Source organism: Prinia subflava, chromosome Z (genome assembly GCF_021018805.1).
Source record: "Prinia subflava isolate CZ2003 ecotype Zambia chromosome Z, Cam_Psub_1.2, whole genome shotgun sequence".
NCBI classification, from domain to species: Eukaryota; Metazoa; Chordata; class Aves; order Passeriformes; family Cisticolidae; genus Prinia; species Prinia subflava.
The window spans coordinates 26,209,220-26,228,213 of record NC_086283.1 but is presented as its reverse complement, the minus strand read 5'-3'; the positions used below and the strand labels follow the sequence as shown (position 1 = coordinate 26,228,213).

At 44.6% G+C, this 18,994-nt stretch overlaps 1 protein-coding gene across 1 annotated transcript in view; it reads left to right on the top strand.

The window, feature by feature from the left end:
* PAX5 (paired box 5) overlaps window positions 1-18,994 on the top strand; it is a 134,111-nt gene that overhangs the window by 61,455 nt on the left and 53,662 nt on the right. The window contains exon 7 of the mRNA XM_063423147.1: window positions 12,459-12,588. Within this exon, the coding sequence (XP_063279217.1) occupies window positions 12,459-12,588 (130 nt within the window). The remainder of the gene's footprint in view (window positions 1-12,458; window positions 12,589-18,994) is intronic.

Genomic DNA, 18,994 nt, shown 5'->3' with positions numbered 1-18,994 from the left:
AGGCTCTGTCAAGTTTCAAGTACATTTTCCAGTCTCAGTTTGCAAATCACAGTTATTTTAGTCATTCTGTGGGCTTTCTTTCAATCTGTCCATCACCTTATAATTGACAACGATGGGAGTACACTCCCTTGAAGAACTTGATGTGCTAGAACATCTCAGAAGGAGCCAAATTCTTCATGGAGGTGCATAGTGGGAGCATGAACTGACACAGAAGAGGCTCTGCAGGATCTGAAGTTCTGCAGACTCTGTAGATGAACCCCTGAGCTGCATGGCCTGGCTCCATAGCTGGCCCTATTCTGAGTGATCTCTGAAACTTCCTTCTAACCTGGGTCATACCACTACCTTGCTGCTCATCCACTTTATTCATTCCAGTTGTTACGATGTGTTTAAGGAAAACCTTTGTGTGGCTACAATGAAAAGTGAGTTGTTTAGCATGCAGCACCAAGGAGTCTGAGAAACTTGCTCCGTGCAGAGGTTGGGCTTTCAAAAGAATGCCATAGCTTTGGGTTGCCTTTTTTTTTAGTATGGGGTTGAACAAAACAACCTACACCAGCGTCTGAATGATGACAAAAAGCAATTGTGGAGCTAAGCCACTTCCAGACAAAAGGGACTAATTCAAAATTCCTCTCTGCTCATATGAATACTGGCTGCTTAAATCTTTTTTGCAGCAGAATTTTACAAAGAAACAAACAAACACCCCAAAACCGGGTGTTCTCTCTTCTGAAAGGAGAGAACTCCTGCATTAAGAGAACAGATTAACGTGTAGGGGCATGATACCAGCTTTGCTCCTCTCACCCTGAAAATGGAATGAAATAAGGGCAACACTGGAGAGGCAAGGGTTTCTCCTGTAAAATCCCCTTCAGGCTCAGGGCTGACCTCAGGTCCAAGCCAGTCCAGATAAATCAGGCACAAAGGGCTGAGGGAGAACGAGGTCCTGGAGGTGATGAGTACATTCCTGGAGTAAGAGCTATGGAGTGAAGCCAGGCATAAGAACTGCACTTGTCAGATGCTCTGTTAGGCTTGGAGTATTTCACTGGTTATTAGGACCTCTCTAAATAATTGAAACAAAGGATTAAGTAATGAATTAAATTACGTTACACTAGAAATTATCATCAGATTATGTACCTGATGAATGGCTTTCAGGCACTGTCAAACTTTGAGGCTTGGTAACAATGGGAGATTTTGTTGACTGCACAGCCCCCATGTCTATGTTTTTGTTCAAGTGGTTCTTTGCTGGTTCTTGTGACTGGAGATGAAATTTTGAAAATATAATCCCAAATATCTCTCTGGCATAAGAACTGGAGTAGCTTTTGGGGTGGAAGAGATGCTCAGGTGATAGCAGTGGTGAGTTCCCTTCGGTTGCCTGATGCTGTTTGCTTGTGGTGATGCTCCAGTGCATGTGTGGTGTCCAGGTGTGTTCTACAGTTTTAGCAGCAGGATAGTGATTATTACGACACCACTGTGCTTGGCTAAACCTGTCTTCCCAACAGAAGATGTTTTGATAAAAACTGAAATGCTTTGTTGTAATTTAGATTTAGGGGGGACCCTGGGGAGGGTTCCCCAGGAGCCCCCCGCGTCCTAGGGTCATGGGTATTCGCATGCAGCCAAGCAAAGAGACTCCAGACAGCTGGTGCGGTGCTGATGAGATGAGGATTTATTTGGAGTTTTACCCCGGGAAGGCAGCATGGTCACTGAGGGAGAGGGGGAAGGGAAGGGGAGAGAGGGAAGGGGAGAGGGAAGGGGAGCCTCCGGAGACCTCCCTAGCAAAGAGGGGCAAAGAGGGCGAGCCCTCTCCGTTTGCACTCTTAACAGGGAGGTTCAAAGTGGGCATGGTAAGATTCTTCAGCCAATAGTTACAGATACATGATACTGCAGGGAGGGTACAGACTTGAGATAAACCGTACATTTTCCAGGGGTGAGCCAGAGCATACCATTTCCATAAAATGCAATTCTACAATGCTTCATCAAAACCTGCCATCTTTGATGATTTTTCTGTATAGAGGGTCCGTCACCAAAGCCTATCATGATAGTCAGGCGTCCAGCAGCAAAAGGTTCTGTGTGTCATCAGACACAATCTCTTTACGTGGAACCAGCACCCTATAGGTACCCTGACTGGTCATCTTGTCTCTGATTTGCTTAATTTTTTATATCAATATGCAGACAATCTCTGGTGTTCGTAGATATATTTCTGAAGTGGGACCCCATTTCCCTGCCCCATGGACAGATAGGGCAGAGAGAGTGTGTGTCTCTGAGGTGAGGAATGCTGTCCTCCTCCGTCTCCAGCACCTTGTCTTGAATCCTTCACACTCTGGACCTGTTGTTGGTCAGACTTGGTTGTCAGTAGGCCTCAGATAATTAGCAAGGGGGAAAAACAGCTCAAGATTACCCCACGAGATGAGTGGGGTTCTGTGCCTAGTCATCCTTGGTGAATGTCACATCAAAGCAAGAGCTGCATCACTCCCCTGATGTTCCCTTGCCCAGGGCCTCCATTTGCATGAGGCATGCCTGCAGCATGCATGAAGGGCAAGGAGCATCTCCCTCACTCCATATTCTCAGCAGCCATCCTGACACTTTTTGTTTTCAGGACAAAACACTCTGGTTAAAATATCCAAGTCAGTCACTTTGCGTGCTGTAAGTGCACAGAGTTTGTTCAGTTCCTGCTGCCTTTCTAATCCCATGCCTCCAAGGGCATGTAATCAGAAAGTGCTGCATAATGCTTCTGAAAACAACATTTGCACTTATAGAATCACAGAATTTTTAAGGTTGGAAAAGACCTTTAGGATCAAATCCAACTGTCAGCTCAGCACCACTACGATATTCATCATTAAACCATGTCCTTGCCCATACCCACATTTTTTGAACACTTCCAGGGATAGTGACTCTACCACTTCCCTGGGCAGCTTGTTCCAATGATTTAGAAACCTTTTTGTAATATTTTTTCCCAAATATCCTACCTTTTCCTATATTTCCTACCTCCCCAACACAGGACCATACAATCATTTAGATTAGGAAAGACCTTTAAGATTTTTGGCTTTTCCATTTCACTGTAATGAAAACTGGCATGCAATATTGTGGCTCTTTACCATTCTGGTTCAGGTGCAGGTGAAGAAGTGAAAGAAAAGCTTTGGAAAATGACGGGGGTTTTGTTTAATGTGGGGGTTTTTTTAGGTTTTTTTTTTTTTTTTTAATACGATCAGTACCATATTGGGGATATGATGGGGAATTCAGCATTGTAGGGCAAGTTTCCACCCCAAAAATGGAAGGCAGAAGGCTCTTCACCTTCACAGGATCACCAGACTCCAAGGGGCACCAACAGGAAAAGCAAAAGTCTTTTGGAAAATGAAGAATGTGTGTCACTTGGTGTTTGGCTTTGAAATACAAGAGTTTATGACTTCACATGGATTTGTTCAGCTTGGACTTCGCAACATGCCACAAAACAGCAAACTCTGCAGTTTTCTCTACTGGCTTTCTCCTGTGTAAAAGTGGAGTGATTACAGGGGCTTTGGCTACCCATGAGGCTTGGACCCTGGTAAACTGCTGTTTTGGTAATCACACCACTTTGAGACCAGTTTATTGTACACAACGCTTAATATGATACAAAAAAAAAAAAAAAAGCCCATGACAAGAGTCTCAGATGGTGTTTGTGAAACACCTTTGGGTAGTTCATGCATCACATAAATACCAACTGTTCCCGAAAATTTGCACAAGACTTCTCAAGTGTCAGGAGGTGGGTTGGATTGAATATCTGGCAATATTGGTGCCAGCCTCACACACTCTCAGTGTGCATTCACGTTTCTGATTCATATTTTTCCATAAGGAATACTTTACTGTGCTGAGGGTTGTGTTTTTCTCTCTGCACAGTTATGCTTAGTGCTTCAGTGGAAGCAGAGGAGCCACCATCATGGAGAATTGTACCTTTTCCCTCCTCCTCTGGCTGAAATTGTTAGTGTTGAGGGGGAAATGTCCAGTTCCTGTCCTGAAACAGCGTATTTTAACAATATCTTGTAGCAAATAGAGGCATGAAAGCCTAAACTTTGTGCTGGGTTTACAAAAAGTAAACTGCTTTTCCACCAGGGCGGGTTGTGCTACACATTATTTCAGTTGTGTGTCCTGTGCTTTACTTTGATTAGGTGCCTCCTTTTTAGCATTGTACATAGGATGGTGGAGGCTGCTGAGAGAATTCAGTTGGTGCTGGGTGAGAGCAGGTGCTGGCAAGAGGGCAGAAAAGGGGAGAAGAAAAGGAATGCCTCATTTAAGTCTGTGGGGAAAGTGGGAGTGGGCTGCCCTGGGAGGAGGAGGAAGGCTGGAGAGAGGAGGATTGGAGAGAAGAAATTGGAGGGAGTTAGGGCAGATGCAGGTACAGCTGTTGCAGTGCTGGAACTGGGAGCGAGCTCCTGCAAAATCTGTTTTGATTTTGTTTCTGCTTTTCTCAGTAAACTGAACTGGGAGGCTCTGGCATGGAGACAGAAAGAAAGAGCCTCTGCAGGATTAGGCAGTGTTGATGAGAGTGGGTGGAGGCTTGGGTGAGTCATCCTATCATCTTCTGTCCTGCAGGAGACACAGCAACGTTTGTATTATACAGAGAGATGCTAGAGTTGTTGAGGGCAAATACGTGCTGTTGAAACTAGCAAATCCTGGTGCAGAGTTTGGCTTTGTCGCTGTGGTGGCATTGATGTTTCTGTTCATCTAGGCATTCATCAGCAGCCAGATGAAGCTGGAACTCTAGAAAGCCACCTCAACTCATTGTGTACATTTACCTCTCCTGGGCTGGCCTTACACGGTATTGGTAGAAGCTTCTCTTTGAAAACCACTGGAAGTTTGTGGCTCTTGAGGACACAGTTTAGTGGTGGCCTTGGCAGTGTTAACTGTTGGACTCAGTGACCTTAGGGAGGGCTTTTCATCCTCAATGATTCATGATTCTGAGAGAGGCCACTGGCCATTTTTGCCCTTGCTGGGCATTGGGGACTGCAATGGCCCATGAAGGGCTTGCTTGGAAAACACCCATCTGAGCATCTGCAGGTCTCTGCTCTCTTCCCACCAGAACCTCCCAGTGATGCAAGGACAGCAGGCATGAGGGATTGCCCAGCAGGGATTTGGCAGACTGACAGGTCCATCGAGCACATGCCCAGGCACTGCACACAGTACTCAGGCATTGCTTTTGTTCAGCCTGCTACCTCTGACTAAGAAACAATATTAAAAACATTTCCCGCAGCCAGCATGGGCAGTGTTCTGTGCTGCTGCTTCATGGGGTTTTGCTGCTCACTATGAGCAGCCTCACTGGCACGTGCATGTGTGTGACTGTGCGCATGGGTGTGATTTACTGGCCTGTGCAATTCCACATGTCTTTAAAATTATAGTGCCCGTTTCCTGCTGAAATAATTTCTACATAGAGAGGCTCCTATTACAGCAAGAGGAGCATGGACGTCATGATTTATTATTATTTATGGTCCCAGGGTCTTGTTTATGCACGATGGGTTAGGTGCTCAGGATAGAAATGCCATTATGCAAATGACATTGAATGTCCTTACTGAGCCTAAATAATTTTTGTGTTGGACGATTAAACCTCATCTGTTATTGATATGGGCTGCAGTCGGGCTATTAAAGAGTCCCAACAGTACTTACTCCCAGTAATGGGAAAATTGAGAGGAAGAGGCTAAACAATTGCCTCAAGTGTGCTGTGATTGTCTGGTAGGAGTGGAACATAACAAACCCCCTGAATGGAAATCGTGTTTACTACTTAGGGATAAATAAAAAGAGAGAACATGCTATAAATTGTGCTTTGTGATCTGAATTGGCGCACCAGAGAATTTGCGTACTTTCAATTTACTTATTTATTTGATTTTTTTTTTTTTTTTTGCAGGGGTTGAGGGGGCAGTGTGATTGGGAGGGAGATACCGCAAGCAGCTGGGAAGGATTCCTGCAGTGTGTGCCTCTGGCTGAGTGGCTGGGGAGAGCTGTCCTCGGAGCTGCGCCGATGCTGCGCCGTCCGCTTTGACACAGCTGTGCAGTCACATTTTGATCAGTGTTGATAGCTTATGAATTCTAAAATTGACAAAATTTACAGAAAAATGAGGATAATCCATCTTCCTTAGCAGCCTGTCAGGAGCTGGCTATACTTCATAATCTTCAATTACAGATGCTATTTTCAGACATTTACATGCAGATATTAGAACAAAATGAAAATGAGAAACAAAGAGTGAATGGAAATGCAGCTATTTATATGTATAAAAGAAAAACAACAGGTAAATTCTAGGCATTTAGATTGGATTTAGGTGTCCCTTCGGAAAATCTGAGAATAGCTGCACCCACTTATGAATTGCACTGTGGAAATGTAAAATGGTATATCATTTCCCATATGCAGATAATGTGAAGATTGGGTCAAAAACAGGTCAGTTATTTTGAAGTATGAGGGTAAATGTGTTCATGGCAGGGTGCACAAGCTAATTCTCACTGCCTTCAAAGGAATGTCTGGGGATGTGTACAATCCTAATTGGATTTGGGCTAAAATGAAGCACAGCTGTTAACTTTTTATAAACATATATGTATTGTGAAAGGGAGGTTCAGAAACACTCAGTTTAAACAGAGGGGGAAAGGTTGTACCACTGAAATCAAACTTCCACATTCTGTGAGACAGCGATGAGCCCGAAGTGGCTGAAAACAAAGAGCAACAAGGGTTTGGCCCCAATTAGGTGTGTAAATAGCATTTGCTCCAAAGTAGGATTGGTTTTCAGCAGTGGCCAGGGCAGGGAATATAATGTAAATTATTAAATGGGGTGGTGGCTTGCAGGCAGCAGTCGTGAGACTTTGATGTATAGGTTTCCAGGAGTCTTTCCCTCCCATATCATGGGTGGCTGAGGAGGAGGGCATTAGGCTGGGTTTTCCATTCCCATGAAATTCCAGGCAGAGCAGCAGTGGTGACTGTGCAGCTGCAAGCAGTGCTGGGTTTGTGAAAGCCTGGGGAGATTAATTAGAGCTGCTTCGGATTAAACTCTTTGAACCATGTCTAATGTTACAAATTTTTTTCCCTTTGTCAGGCTGAGGGTTTCTGTGGACAGCCTGCCTGGCATGTGCCACTTTTGCCTCTATTTATTAATTAAATTTAAAATATTAAGATGTGATAACTTGGAGATATTTGGTGCGAGGTCTGGCTTGCTGCCATCAGGGGTGAGCAGGGAGCAGGGAGTGTGGTGGATGTGATCTGGAGGACAACACTGTGCCTTTCAGGAACCTCAGTGGGTTTTTTTGGCAATGAAGGCTCTTGATGCACCATCTCTGTCAGGAAGGAAGGCAGAGCACATAGTCAGTGAGGAGGCACACTAAGCCCTGAAGCTCCAAGCTGGCACCTTGCACTGATGGTCTGAGCTCCTGTTGAGCTGCTGCTGTTGCTGCTGCTGCATCCTGAGCAGCATCATGGGCCGCAGGGAAGCTGTGCCAGTGGCAGGAGAACACAGAAGGTGTTATTTCATGCCTGCCTGGTGTTCTGATTTGGAAAATATAGTAGATGCAAAAAGCAACATGTGCAAATCCCAGTGGACCCCAGCTGGTTCATTTTAATGGCCATTTGCCCTGTGCAGCACACAGCTCTTTTCTGCCTTTGCTTGGTGCAGTCTCTTCAGCAGCATGGTGAGGTCTGTGCCTCACAAAAGGGATGGGGCAGAAAGGAGATACATTTGTCCCCCACCTCATGGGTCAAAGCACTGCTGCAGGGCTCATTTCAGCCTCTGTTAGCTCCCTGAGATTTCCACACTGGCAAAAGAACCAGGCTGTTTCAGACTGGGAAACACTCTTGTTCCCTACTATGTGTCCATTTTTTCCTGACACTTCAGGATAAAATCCCAAGTAATCTCAAAGAGACAATTTCTTTACACGTAGGGTGGGTTGACTTTTCAGTGTGTTACACTCAGGCATCTTCACCAGAAAAAGTGCAGGGTGAAGGTGGTTGTGGTCTGCCTCTCTGCTTTGCTGTAGTGCAGTGGGTTTGAAAACAGTCGTGAAACCCTCATGCACCCTTTTTCCTTTCCATCTGCCTATCACATCCACCACTCCAAGGGGATTAATAGTTAGAAATAAAGCTTTTGTAATGGACGTGGATTCAAAATTTTACATAGAGCAGAAACCTTCTCACTTGCACTTTGCAGAGAAGTGTAATGGGGAGGGACTGTGCAGACCCTACTGCTTCAAGAGAAGTTGTGCTGACAGAGCTCACAGAGATTACTCCTCTCCTCACCACTGCAGCCACTCCCCCCAGCTCCCTCTGCCAGAGCTGAGCCAGAGCAGAGTAGGATAGAGCAGGGGAACACGAGATCTGGTCTAGCCCCTCCTTTCAGTTTGTCCTTCTCAGTCTCTCTTTTATATATTCCTCGTTTCACATGTCTGTGTTTTCTCTCCTCCATGCTATGGCAGTGGTGCTCCATGCTGATGAGACAGTGCGTGGTACAACCGCAGGCAGTCATTTTTCAGGTAATTTCTAGGGTAATGAACACCCGTCTCTTGCTTTTTCACCTACCAAGCAGAAGGTCAGGCTTCCTGCTGCACGAGAACGGACCCCTGGCCATGATGGTCATTCCAGGCTGTTTCTCACCAGCAGCAGTGCCAGCTCACCAGTGCAGGAGCCAAGTCTGACATCCCTTCTGCTGCTCTCACCCCAATCAGCTGGAGAAGCTCTTGGGAAGGGCTGGCAGGAGGGGTTCAGCAGGAGGATCTCAGGGAGGCCATGGCGTGAGGGTTTGCTTCATGAGTGCTGCCTTCCCCTGAGGCTTCCTTTCCTCTCCAGATGGAATGCCTGAAAGGGAGAGAATGGGAATGGGAAGAGGGGATGCCACTGTACCCCTCATGGGTGGTTCAACAACCAACACTGTGAGCCCACTGTGTCAGAGAGGTTTATGCTTTTTCAGGGGGTTTCTGGACTCTCCTGGCCCCTCCATGGGGGTGAGGAGAGTTGCAGACTTCACCCATGGTCTGGTTTTAGGGTGAAGGCTCTTCTGTTCTGCACCCCTGATGCCCCACTCCTTGGAGGCCAGAAGATACCTCTGCTGACCATCACCTCCCTGCAGCACCTTGCCGTTGGCAGCATTTTGTTCCTTTTTCTGCCCACAGGCAAGTGCTGGTCACTGTCACTGTGCCAGCCCAGTGCTAGCCCTGGCTCTGCTGCTTTGCAGTGTAAACTGTAACTGCAGAGGTGGATGTAATGTGAGAGGGTTGCTCCTCCACATGAACTGTGTGATGAGAGGGGAGTCAGCAATCAGAAGAGCTGCCCCTCAGCCTGCACTTTCTCTGCCTCGGTGCTGGAAACAGTGGTCAGTGCTTGCTCTGTGTAGCTGCTAGTGTTCAGCTGATGGTGGTTGCAAGGAGGGATCTGGGCACAGCAAAGTAGATGGAAAATCCCTTAAAATCCTGCTGTTCTTACCTCTTGGAAAAGTTGCTGGGCCATTGCAAAAGACACACAGCTCCTGTCTGCAGGAAGTTATTGGGACCAAAAGCAGGAAAGGACCCCAAATCTCAATTTTGCACATCTTCAACTAATTTCTACCACAGTGCTGCTTGGCTATGGGTTCTCCATCTGCTCTGTGCTGAGCAACCATAATGTTTCCAGTCCCTCCAGTCTGCAGATGTCATTCCATGGTTTGGGACTGCACCACTGCATATTGCGTCAACTTACTATGGTGCAGTGACATAGAAGAGCATGGGCTACCTCTGTTGTGACCCTTGCCAGGTTATGCTACACTCTGGTTGCTGCATGCTGGACACTACAACGGGTCAGTGTCTCCAAGCTGAAAGGGCTACTCACGGCTCATTGGCATGGTGCTTCCAGGTCGCTACAGTTAAAAGTCTTTACTCTGGTCGTGTTCTTCCCAGGGTCAATTCCCTGGCCTCCTGAAGGGAAGCAAGCTGTGGAGTTATGCATTCCCATGTCTGAGAACTGCAGTTGAGGGCTCAGGCTGGTTTCAGTTGGGTTTGTAGTTTGGGATGTGCACCTCCTTCCTCAGTCCCTTCATGTGACCCAGCCTGTGGCAGGGGTCCCATTCCAGATGGATTCTTCCTCCCAAAAAACAGGTGTGCAGCTCTCACTTTGTAATTGGGAAGCCCCATTCACTCTCTGCCTGGGGGTGGTGCATCAGTGCCCCATGGGAGGATCCAGAGAGTCTTGTTATGGTGCAGTTATGGCTTTCATAGAGCAACATGAGTGAAATCAGGCATCCTTCCACAGGTATTTGTGTGTGCTCTTATAGAGATACCAAAAAATATAGAGATACCTAGAAATATCAAACAGCAGCACACAAGGACAGGTTTCTCCTTTGCTGTGCTGCCAGCTCATCCATGCTTGTGCATCACCAGCTGCATGAGATGTCTCTGCAGGGCTATTGTTTCTCTGATATTTTGTCAAATTAGGGTTTTGGGGAAAGAAAAAATCTTGCAGTGCCGCCATATGCGCATGTACCCTGCATAGGGGAAAGGGGGGTTGGAGACTCAGGAAAACATGGAACGGTGTGGGAAGGCTGAGAAATGCATTGTGGTGTGATGCCAGATGAGAAGAAGGAGCTTTGATTACACTTCTAGGAACGAGGAAGGCTGGGACCATTATTGACATCCTCTGCAGAGGAGGGAGGTTCCCAGGGCTGTCCTCTCCCAGGAGCAGAAGTGGGGATGAGTCAGAGGTGTGGGTGTCTCTGAGGCAGTGGCGGTAGACAAAAAGGCCTCGGTGCATGACAGCAAGGCAAAAATGAGGGCATAGAGGGTGTTGGAGGAGGCATGAGCTGAAAGAACTTAGGAACAGTACAACTTTAATGCAAAGGTTATGTAGGATCCTAGGAGACAAGTCAGAGGACTCTGATGCATGGGCTGGGTGTATGACAAAGGTGGGCAGCAGCTGGTCCTTGATAAAATGTATTTTACATGCTCATCCACAAGAGGTTTTTATGGAGAGTCCTTCAAGGTGACAGGCTGTACTCCTGCCTCGTGCAAGTGGTGTCTGCAGAAAAAACATATTTATTACAGAGAACTGTCAATACAGAATTGTCCATGTAAATTAACTTCTGTTTGACTGAGCTACAGAGACACCAGCATATATTCCTGGCCAAAGTGCTGAGTTAGTGGCAAGCACCAGCTTGGGTGATGGGTTCTCAGAGAAACTTCTGGGAGGGAGAAGGATGTATTCACTCAGGTCAGCTTCTGTCTCCCTAAAAAAAGGAAAAAAGTTATTTTGATGTCACATCCTTGGAACTGTTCAATGGCCTAGTTGGATGGGGCCTTGAACAACCTGGTCCAGTGGAAGGTGTCCCTGCCTGTGGTAGAGGGTAGGATAAGTTGGTCTTAAAGGTACCTTCCAATCCAAACCAGTCTGGGATTCGGTGCTTTTCTGAGTTTTGTTTTGGTTGCTAAAAAAAACCTCCATGTGATCCTGGATTCATCTGCCTTTCTTCATCTCTGCACAGCTTCTGCACTGACTTCTCCTGAATTCTTCAGGAATTCATTAGGGATTGGTATCACAGTGGCCGCTGTTCAGTTTACCTTTTCCCATTGCAGTTCCATATTTGAAGTCAATCTCCAGCTCATATGGGCATGACTGCCATCTCACAAATAAGGGATTAAAACTCAAAGGGCAGATAGCAGGGAACACAGAACTTTGAAAGAAAACCTCCAAGATTTGTGGGAATGATCCTGATAATAAGAAATCATTGAAAAAGGGCAAATGAAGATAAGGTTTGTGCTATGTATATACATTCTTTAAATGCATGCATTGGCCTCATCAAGCTGTAGAATGCTGTAGCTATAGAGATTTAAACAGGGTTATAAGATACAAATACTCTGATTTCTGAGGATCTGTACTTGCTTACTATAGCCTCTTTCAGATAACGAGATCAAGAAATTATTTAGAAATGTCCTTACCACAGTCAGGTAACTTATTTTTAAATAATTGGAATTAGAAACAGTTAGCTACAAATGCATCCATTAAGCAAACTCTTATATGTACATACCTTTTCTTTCTTGTGAGATGATAAAGAAATGCAACATTCTCAAGAAAAGGGAAACAGGAAAACCTGTTCCCACATTCTCACTAGTGCATGTCCCGTCAAGTGCCAACACTAAAATGTGGAGAATGTGGAGGTTAAGAGGCATGAACATTTTTCCCTAACAAGAAAGTAGCTTCCACTTGGCAGGTAATCTACAAATTTTCCTCTTTCAGGAAAACCCTATTACATATTAATGAGTTAAGCTTTGGTTTTAGAAGAAAAACCTATTTTGGTTTTCTTTGTGAACACTGGTGATGAGCACAGACCCGCTTATTTAACACTCTTAATGTTGAAAAGCCCAGTGTAAAAGGTTATTGCCTTTAACACTGGCTTAACAATGGATTTTTGAGTTCTGTATTGCATCTACTTTCTATTGGCACATGCAAAAAAAAGGCTCTTGATTAGTAAATTTATTGCAACTAAAATGTCTTTTGTTTCTTTTTCCAGGCAACTGAATATTCAGCCATGGCCTCACTAGCTGGTGGATTGGATGACATGAAGGCCAATATAACCAGCCCTACTTCTGCAGATTTGGGAGCAAGTGTTCCTGGGCCTCAGTCCTATCCTATTGTCACAGGTAAATGATTTTCAAACACTGATAAGTAATGTGCATTGTCTGTACCTTCATATTGCATGATGAGGACCTTTATGGAAGAATTGTGTCAGATGTGGACTCATTTGCTCAAAAAATCTTTTTGAATGTCATTTCATAGGAGCTCTTGTTGAAAGTCAGCTGCATGGTTTGTGTAAATCGTTTGTGTTTGTAGCCGACAGATGGAGAATCCATCTCTCTTTTTCAGGAAAGGATGTGCCCCTCTGATAAAATCTTTAGCATGTGGCCAGAGTGGAATGAGCCACATGAAGATTTACCAAGTCCTTGAGGGTGTCCAGCACTTCTCAAAATGGCTTAATAATAGTGAGACAACTTCTCTGGACATGCTTTGTAAAATAAAAGGGTTTAATAATGACAAAAATAAAAAACATTATTGAACAAAGAAACATAAGTTGAACACAGTGCAGAGAACACTGACACTGATGTAGGCAGTCCAAAAAGGCTTGTAAGTTCTTTTGTGCTCTTTCTTAAATATTGAATGAGGTAGGTGGGCTATTTGGCACCTTGCCCAATGAGATTGGCAACAGACTTTGAGGTACACTCCCAAAGCCCAATCAGTGCCTCTGTGCTGACACTGAGCCAATTACAATGAGCAGGCTATAGAAAATTCTAGTTGAACTTCCTTACATGTTCAGAGGTAAGCTGAAACTCTTTCCCTTATATAGAAGCACCTGCTGGGGTGTGGAAATGCAATCCTACACACCTCCACCCCAAAAGTACATTCTGAATACCACCGCATCACTTAAAAGCCGAATGCTTGCCTCTGCTTTTGGGCTTTGGTGATCATTTTTCATAAAGGCACCTGGTACATTTGGCTGGATGGAGTGTTTATGACAGTTCAAACTAGCCTGAATTTTGGAAGTTCATTTTATACGGTTTCTGAAGTTGAGCATTTAAATGAAAAGCAAAAACTGTTCAAGAAATGCCAAATCATTTGCATTTATTCAGCAGGTGTAGAGCAAGAGTTAAGGAACAGATTGAGTCTCATAAATGCTTTGGTCACTTATTTATTTGTGACTGACCACATTGCTTGCAAGAAAATTGGCCAAATGGTAACCAAATTATTAAATTGTGTCCCAAATTAGTTGTGCAAATCAGAAAAAAAGAAGGGCTTTTAAAATTTAAGGCTCTGTGTTTCATATGAATGTTAGCTCTGTGTGTTACTGCTGTGTCTAATTGGTGCAAATTTCATTGGATTTTCCCTGTTTACACAAAGATTGGATGTAATGCTTTATTTTGTAGCTACAAAGGAAGATTATACTGGTTTTTGTAAAGTGTCACTATGTCTTTAAAGCCTTACAATCTCATCTGGCAGAGGAGAAGTTTTGAAAACAAGTGTTGTCACAAAATTGTTTTAACCCAGTACAGCATCAATCCTCAGCTTTTCTTGACAAAGTTGTGAAGGATTCAAAAGAGAGTGGAGAGTTAAAGAAATCCATGTGTACCTTGAAGTGGGAGGGGTGAGACTTCTTTAATACCTGTCTGGTTCTGAATAGTTGGTTTGAGTGTTGGACTCATGGATAAGAAAGGTGTCTAGGAGTGGATAGATGAACAGAAAGAGGAACTTCTGGAGGCATGTGGCTTGTAAGATGTAAGGAGATAGAGCATTGGTACAGATATATATATGTTCATCAGGAGTCTGTGCTGGAACCAGTGTTATCTAATATCTTCATCAGTGACACAGACAGAGGGATCAGGGGCACCCTCAGCAGATTTGCAAGTGACACCAAGCTGAGAGTGCAGTAACACCCCTAAAAGATAGGGCTGTCCAAGTGGGACTTGGAAAAGGTCTGGAAGGGGGCCATGGGAATCTCATGAGGTTTAAAAAGGCCAGATGCTGATGCTGCACCTGGGCTGGGGCTACTCCCAGGATTCATCCAGTGTCTTGGTACATAACCCAAGACATCCAGGCAGGGGACAAACAGACTGGGAGCAGCCCTGGGGGAAGGACTTTTGCTGGTGCTGGTGGGTGAGAACTGGCTCTGCCCAGGCCATGAGTGCTGGGACCCAGAAACCTCCCTTTGTTGGCCTGACCCCCCAGTGTGGGCAGCAGGGCAGGGGGGATTCTGCCCCTCTGCCCCCTCAGCTGAGACCCCACTGCAGAGCTGCCCCAGCCCTGGCGCCCAGCACAGGAAGGAGCTGGAGCTACTGGAGCCAGGCCAGAGGAAGCATCCTAGTTGATGAGAGGGCTGGAAAACCTCTGCTATGAGGAAAGCTGAGAGAATTTGAATTTTTCAGTCTGGAGAAAAGAAGGCTTTGGTGTGACCTAACTGCAGCTTCTGTCATCTTCTAAGGGACTGCTCATCCAGGATTTACACCTGGCCAAAATGAGGTTCAGTCAAGAGCTGTTATGACTGCTACATCAGCACCACGTCTTTTTTTACACTGGTTTAAGCACACTCACATGTCTCACATTGCTACTTCCTTAGAGTGTTGTGAGCTGATTGACCACATTTGTTAGAGTAAAACCTACTACAGAGGTGATGCTGCAGAGTTCGACATGGATTTCACAGAGCTTCTCCCCGTGATGTTATCTACACTTGAGCAAAAGTTCCAAATGTTAAAATTAGCTAGTTTTCCTCAAAAACATGGAGCAGGCTTTATGAACAGCGGGTTCTAGAAAAAAAATCTGCCCTTAGCCTTAAATATGTCAGTGACAGCTACAACAGAACACATTTTTCAAGACACTGGGCATTTATATCTTTAATTTGACAGTGCTGTAGAGTTTTCTATCAACAGCATTCACAAAACGTAGATTTACATGTGCATATCAGAACTCTTCTATAACCTATGACTTCTGATATATTTTTGGAGTTGTCTACCTGCTATACTTTCATATTATTTTTTAATAGTCATAGGAATTGTTTTGTGCTGGTCATGCTCTGGAAGCGCACAGAAATCCCCATCATGTTCTGGGCCTGTATCATAGGCCTGAATCATGCTCACTACTCTGAGGCTTCCTGAGGAGCTGAAAGGGATTTGCAGGTTGTCAGGAGCAGGAAGGATTCAGTAGTAAGCTACACTTTGTAATGTGCAAGGCATGTCCATTACAATACACTTGGTGGTCCATTTCTCTATTTTCTCCTAAAATATAAGTCATCTTTTCAGTCACAACTCTTTCCGCAGCCTGCTTCTTTGGTGGGACAGGGAATTTGGAAAAGGAGACACATTTATTGACCCTATTTCCCTTGTAAACATAAGGTACATATTGCCATGGGATTTTCATCTGTGGCAGGTATCTCTGAAAATCGGGAGCTGGGAAATGGTGCACAACAGTGGTTATGAGTGCAAGGTCCGATAAACGTCTGCAAGCACACCACCTACTCTGCCTTCTCATACTACTTCTCACTGTCTGCTCAGCTTTCTTTGTGGTCTATGGTCTGACCAAAGCTGTGGTAAAATCCAGTGATTCATTTAGTGTTTTGTGTCTGGGATGGGCAGGGAATGACAGGCAATCAATAAGGTAACAATCCCTGGAGGATCTGCTTTGTATCAGCCCCACTTCAGTGGTAAGGCCCTTACTCAAGCAAGAAATCTTGCCAGTACCACCTCCTGGTACTTGGCTCTCCTCAGTTCAGAAGGGCCTAATTCTCATAGATCCATGATGGCATTTTCCATGTGTACTGCTCCTCAGTGGAGGAGGAATGGCCAGCTGTACCTCTGTTCTTTTCTTGACATTCAGGAAGTTGCATTGCTTTTAATTTCCTCTCTCTTTTTTTTTTTTTTTTTTTTTTAGTGTTTCCACTCTTCCTTGTTTCATACAGGCTGTCCTGTAATGTAAGTGAACAAACTCAGAGAATGATACTGAAAGCTTTGGGGACATGTTTTAGCATGCTAGGTAGTGTGCTTTCCACTGTAAAAGTGAGGGTTAATTGGATAAAAGTCCAGGAAATGTCCAAAGTCTGAGTTTGATGGTGTTAGTGCCTTGAGGTCGATCTCACTTCCATGTTGACAGTAGAGATTCTAAACAATTTTGTAACAGCTTCAGTGTCATGAGACCGAGAGCTGCTTAAAACACTCTCAAGTGACTTGTGGTATCCAGAGCAGCACTGGTGGGAAACATCTCTTCTGCTGGGAACTCTTCCAGTTGTGTGTGTGGAGCAGAGCTGTGAACGCATCTGCATAATGTTTCAACACAGAATGGAGCTATTTGTAGGGCTGAAAATTGGGTAAATAACTTGAAATATGAAAACCAAGAGTCTGAGCCAGGAACACTTATGTCCTTTTTATAGCTGTATCTGCTGTTCAAGCTTAATCATTTGTTATGAGACATTCTGGAATAGTCTGGGCTACCATACGTGAAGAGAACTTAATCTAGTTCATGCTGTTAGTCTTAAATCTGTGAGATTATAAAAGAATTTAATGGGAATAAGTCTGAGAACAGAACTACAATTACAACTCTTCATTGCTCTTGTTATCATGTTGTGGTGTGGGTGGCAAAGCAAGGTTGAGATTTAAGATGGCAAAGATCCTCTGTGCAGTTTTTGGTAGAAAATGTAATATTTCTCTCTCTTAGCCAGTTGGCAGATCCAAACAAAGGGGATAGATCTTGAAAATTAAAGGATTGCTTAGGCACTGGCGTTCATGCCAGTGCTTGCTGCTAAGGAGAAAGGTAGTCACAGCTCTCAGTATCGCTTCATCCACCACCTCTGTTGTGTTGTGGATCACCAGTGAAATCTCTGAGTAGAGAACCACTTGCTTTCTTTTCACTCTTTTTGTGCCATATTAAACAGTAAGTTTAAAAAACCCCTTCAATCACTGCATGCTGCCACATCCTGTAAGTGCTCTCTCCTTTTTCAAGCCAATGACATAGCCCCGGTACATTGCTGCTGTTGTCAGCAGTTCCCAAGCAGCCTGTGATTGTTACTAATTACCTCCAGATGCGTTTTCCCTGCTTTGACTTGCTGATTTCAGCGTGGTTGGTGTCACTTTGAGAGGACAAAGCCATGTTAAACTGATATCTTTATGTGGCTCTCCAATACTGTACTGGAAGTGGATTGATGAATCTGCAGCAGCCTGGCTGTGTCCAGCAGCAGAGTCAGTATGTTTTGCTAGAGCCAGGAGTGGCTGTGAACCAGCCTCACCTCACCCAGGGGCAGAGAAGCACCATTTAGTGGACTGGGTCTGATAGGAACTCTATAACACTATTAAAAGAAGTGTCACAGAGCAAAGGTTTGTCAGTGGGCTTTTTGTCTAGCAAATGCTGGAGTAGAGGAGCCTGGTCTTCTTCCATCCTGGGGTGCATCTCTTATCACCCTTGGCTCATCTGCTTTTCCTCTTACGCAGGGAGAGACCAAGACTGCCAAGCATGGACAAGTTATGTCTTACCCTCTGCATTCAAACTTGCAGCTGCAGCTTAGAGTGTTATGTTCCTTGCTTCTTTTTGTGGTCAGCCTGGTAGACAGTGGTTCTGGAGAGCCAAATCCATGGACCTTGCTGCCTATTTTGTATGCACATCAAAAAGTGAGGAAAAGAAAACAAGAGCAGGATCAGAGTCAGTTTATTATTTGGAGGTATGAAGAAGGAGAGACATTCTTGATGGCTGTCATCCTAGTTACCTGCTCTGGCTGGCATTGCTGCACTCTGCCACCAGACACAGGTGATCCCAGATGTGAATCGGAACTGAACATAGTTCAAGCAGAATCCTCCATTCTGTGAAAGATCAGCCTGACCTTTTCATTACTGCAGATGTATCCAAACATCTTTGGTGCAGTATATTGTGCCAGGTAGTTAGTTATTCATAGATGGCACAGATCTGTGGCTAATGCAGATAGCAGGGATATGTTTAGCAATCCATACTCCTGAAATAATGTTCAGATTTTGTAGTTAGGGAACACAGTTGCAAAAATGGGATAAATGCTGGCCAAAAGACAAGATATTTCTTGGTACTGTTCTGTGATGACATGCAGTGCTCAGTTGGCCTCTCAACTTATTTTTCTTCAAGACTGCTCAGACTCATCCCTGAGTCTTCATGCTACTTTGTGCCATCATGATGTAACTGCAATTTATGAGCCACTGTTTTGCCAGGTTTTGTTGAATGGAAGGTATTATTGGTCTCTTCTGAAGCTATGCATGAGCTGGTGGAACTGCAATTGGACTGGACACTGTGCCAAAATCAAAGTGTTTGCTGCCAGTTATGACTTCTGATGCCTTCAACAGGAGGAAAGAACCCACTACTCTAAAATCTCACGCTGATCTCTTGCCACGATTAAACACTAATATATTTCAGCACTTAGCTCAATGTAATCCAAAAGGATTTCTTGTTTTTTTAACAAGAAAACAAGTTGCAATAGGATGCATATCACTTCCAGAAGAGTGATAACAGATCTTTTTCAGTCTGTGGATGAAAGATTCAGCTGGGCAATCCTAG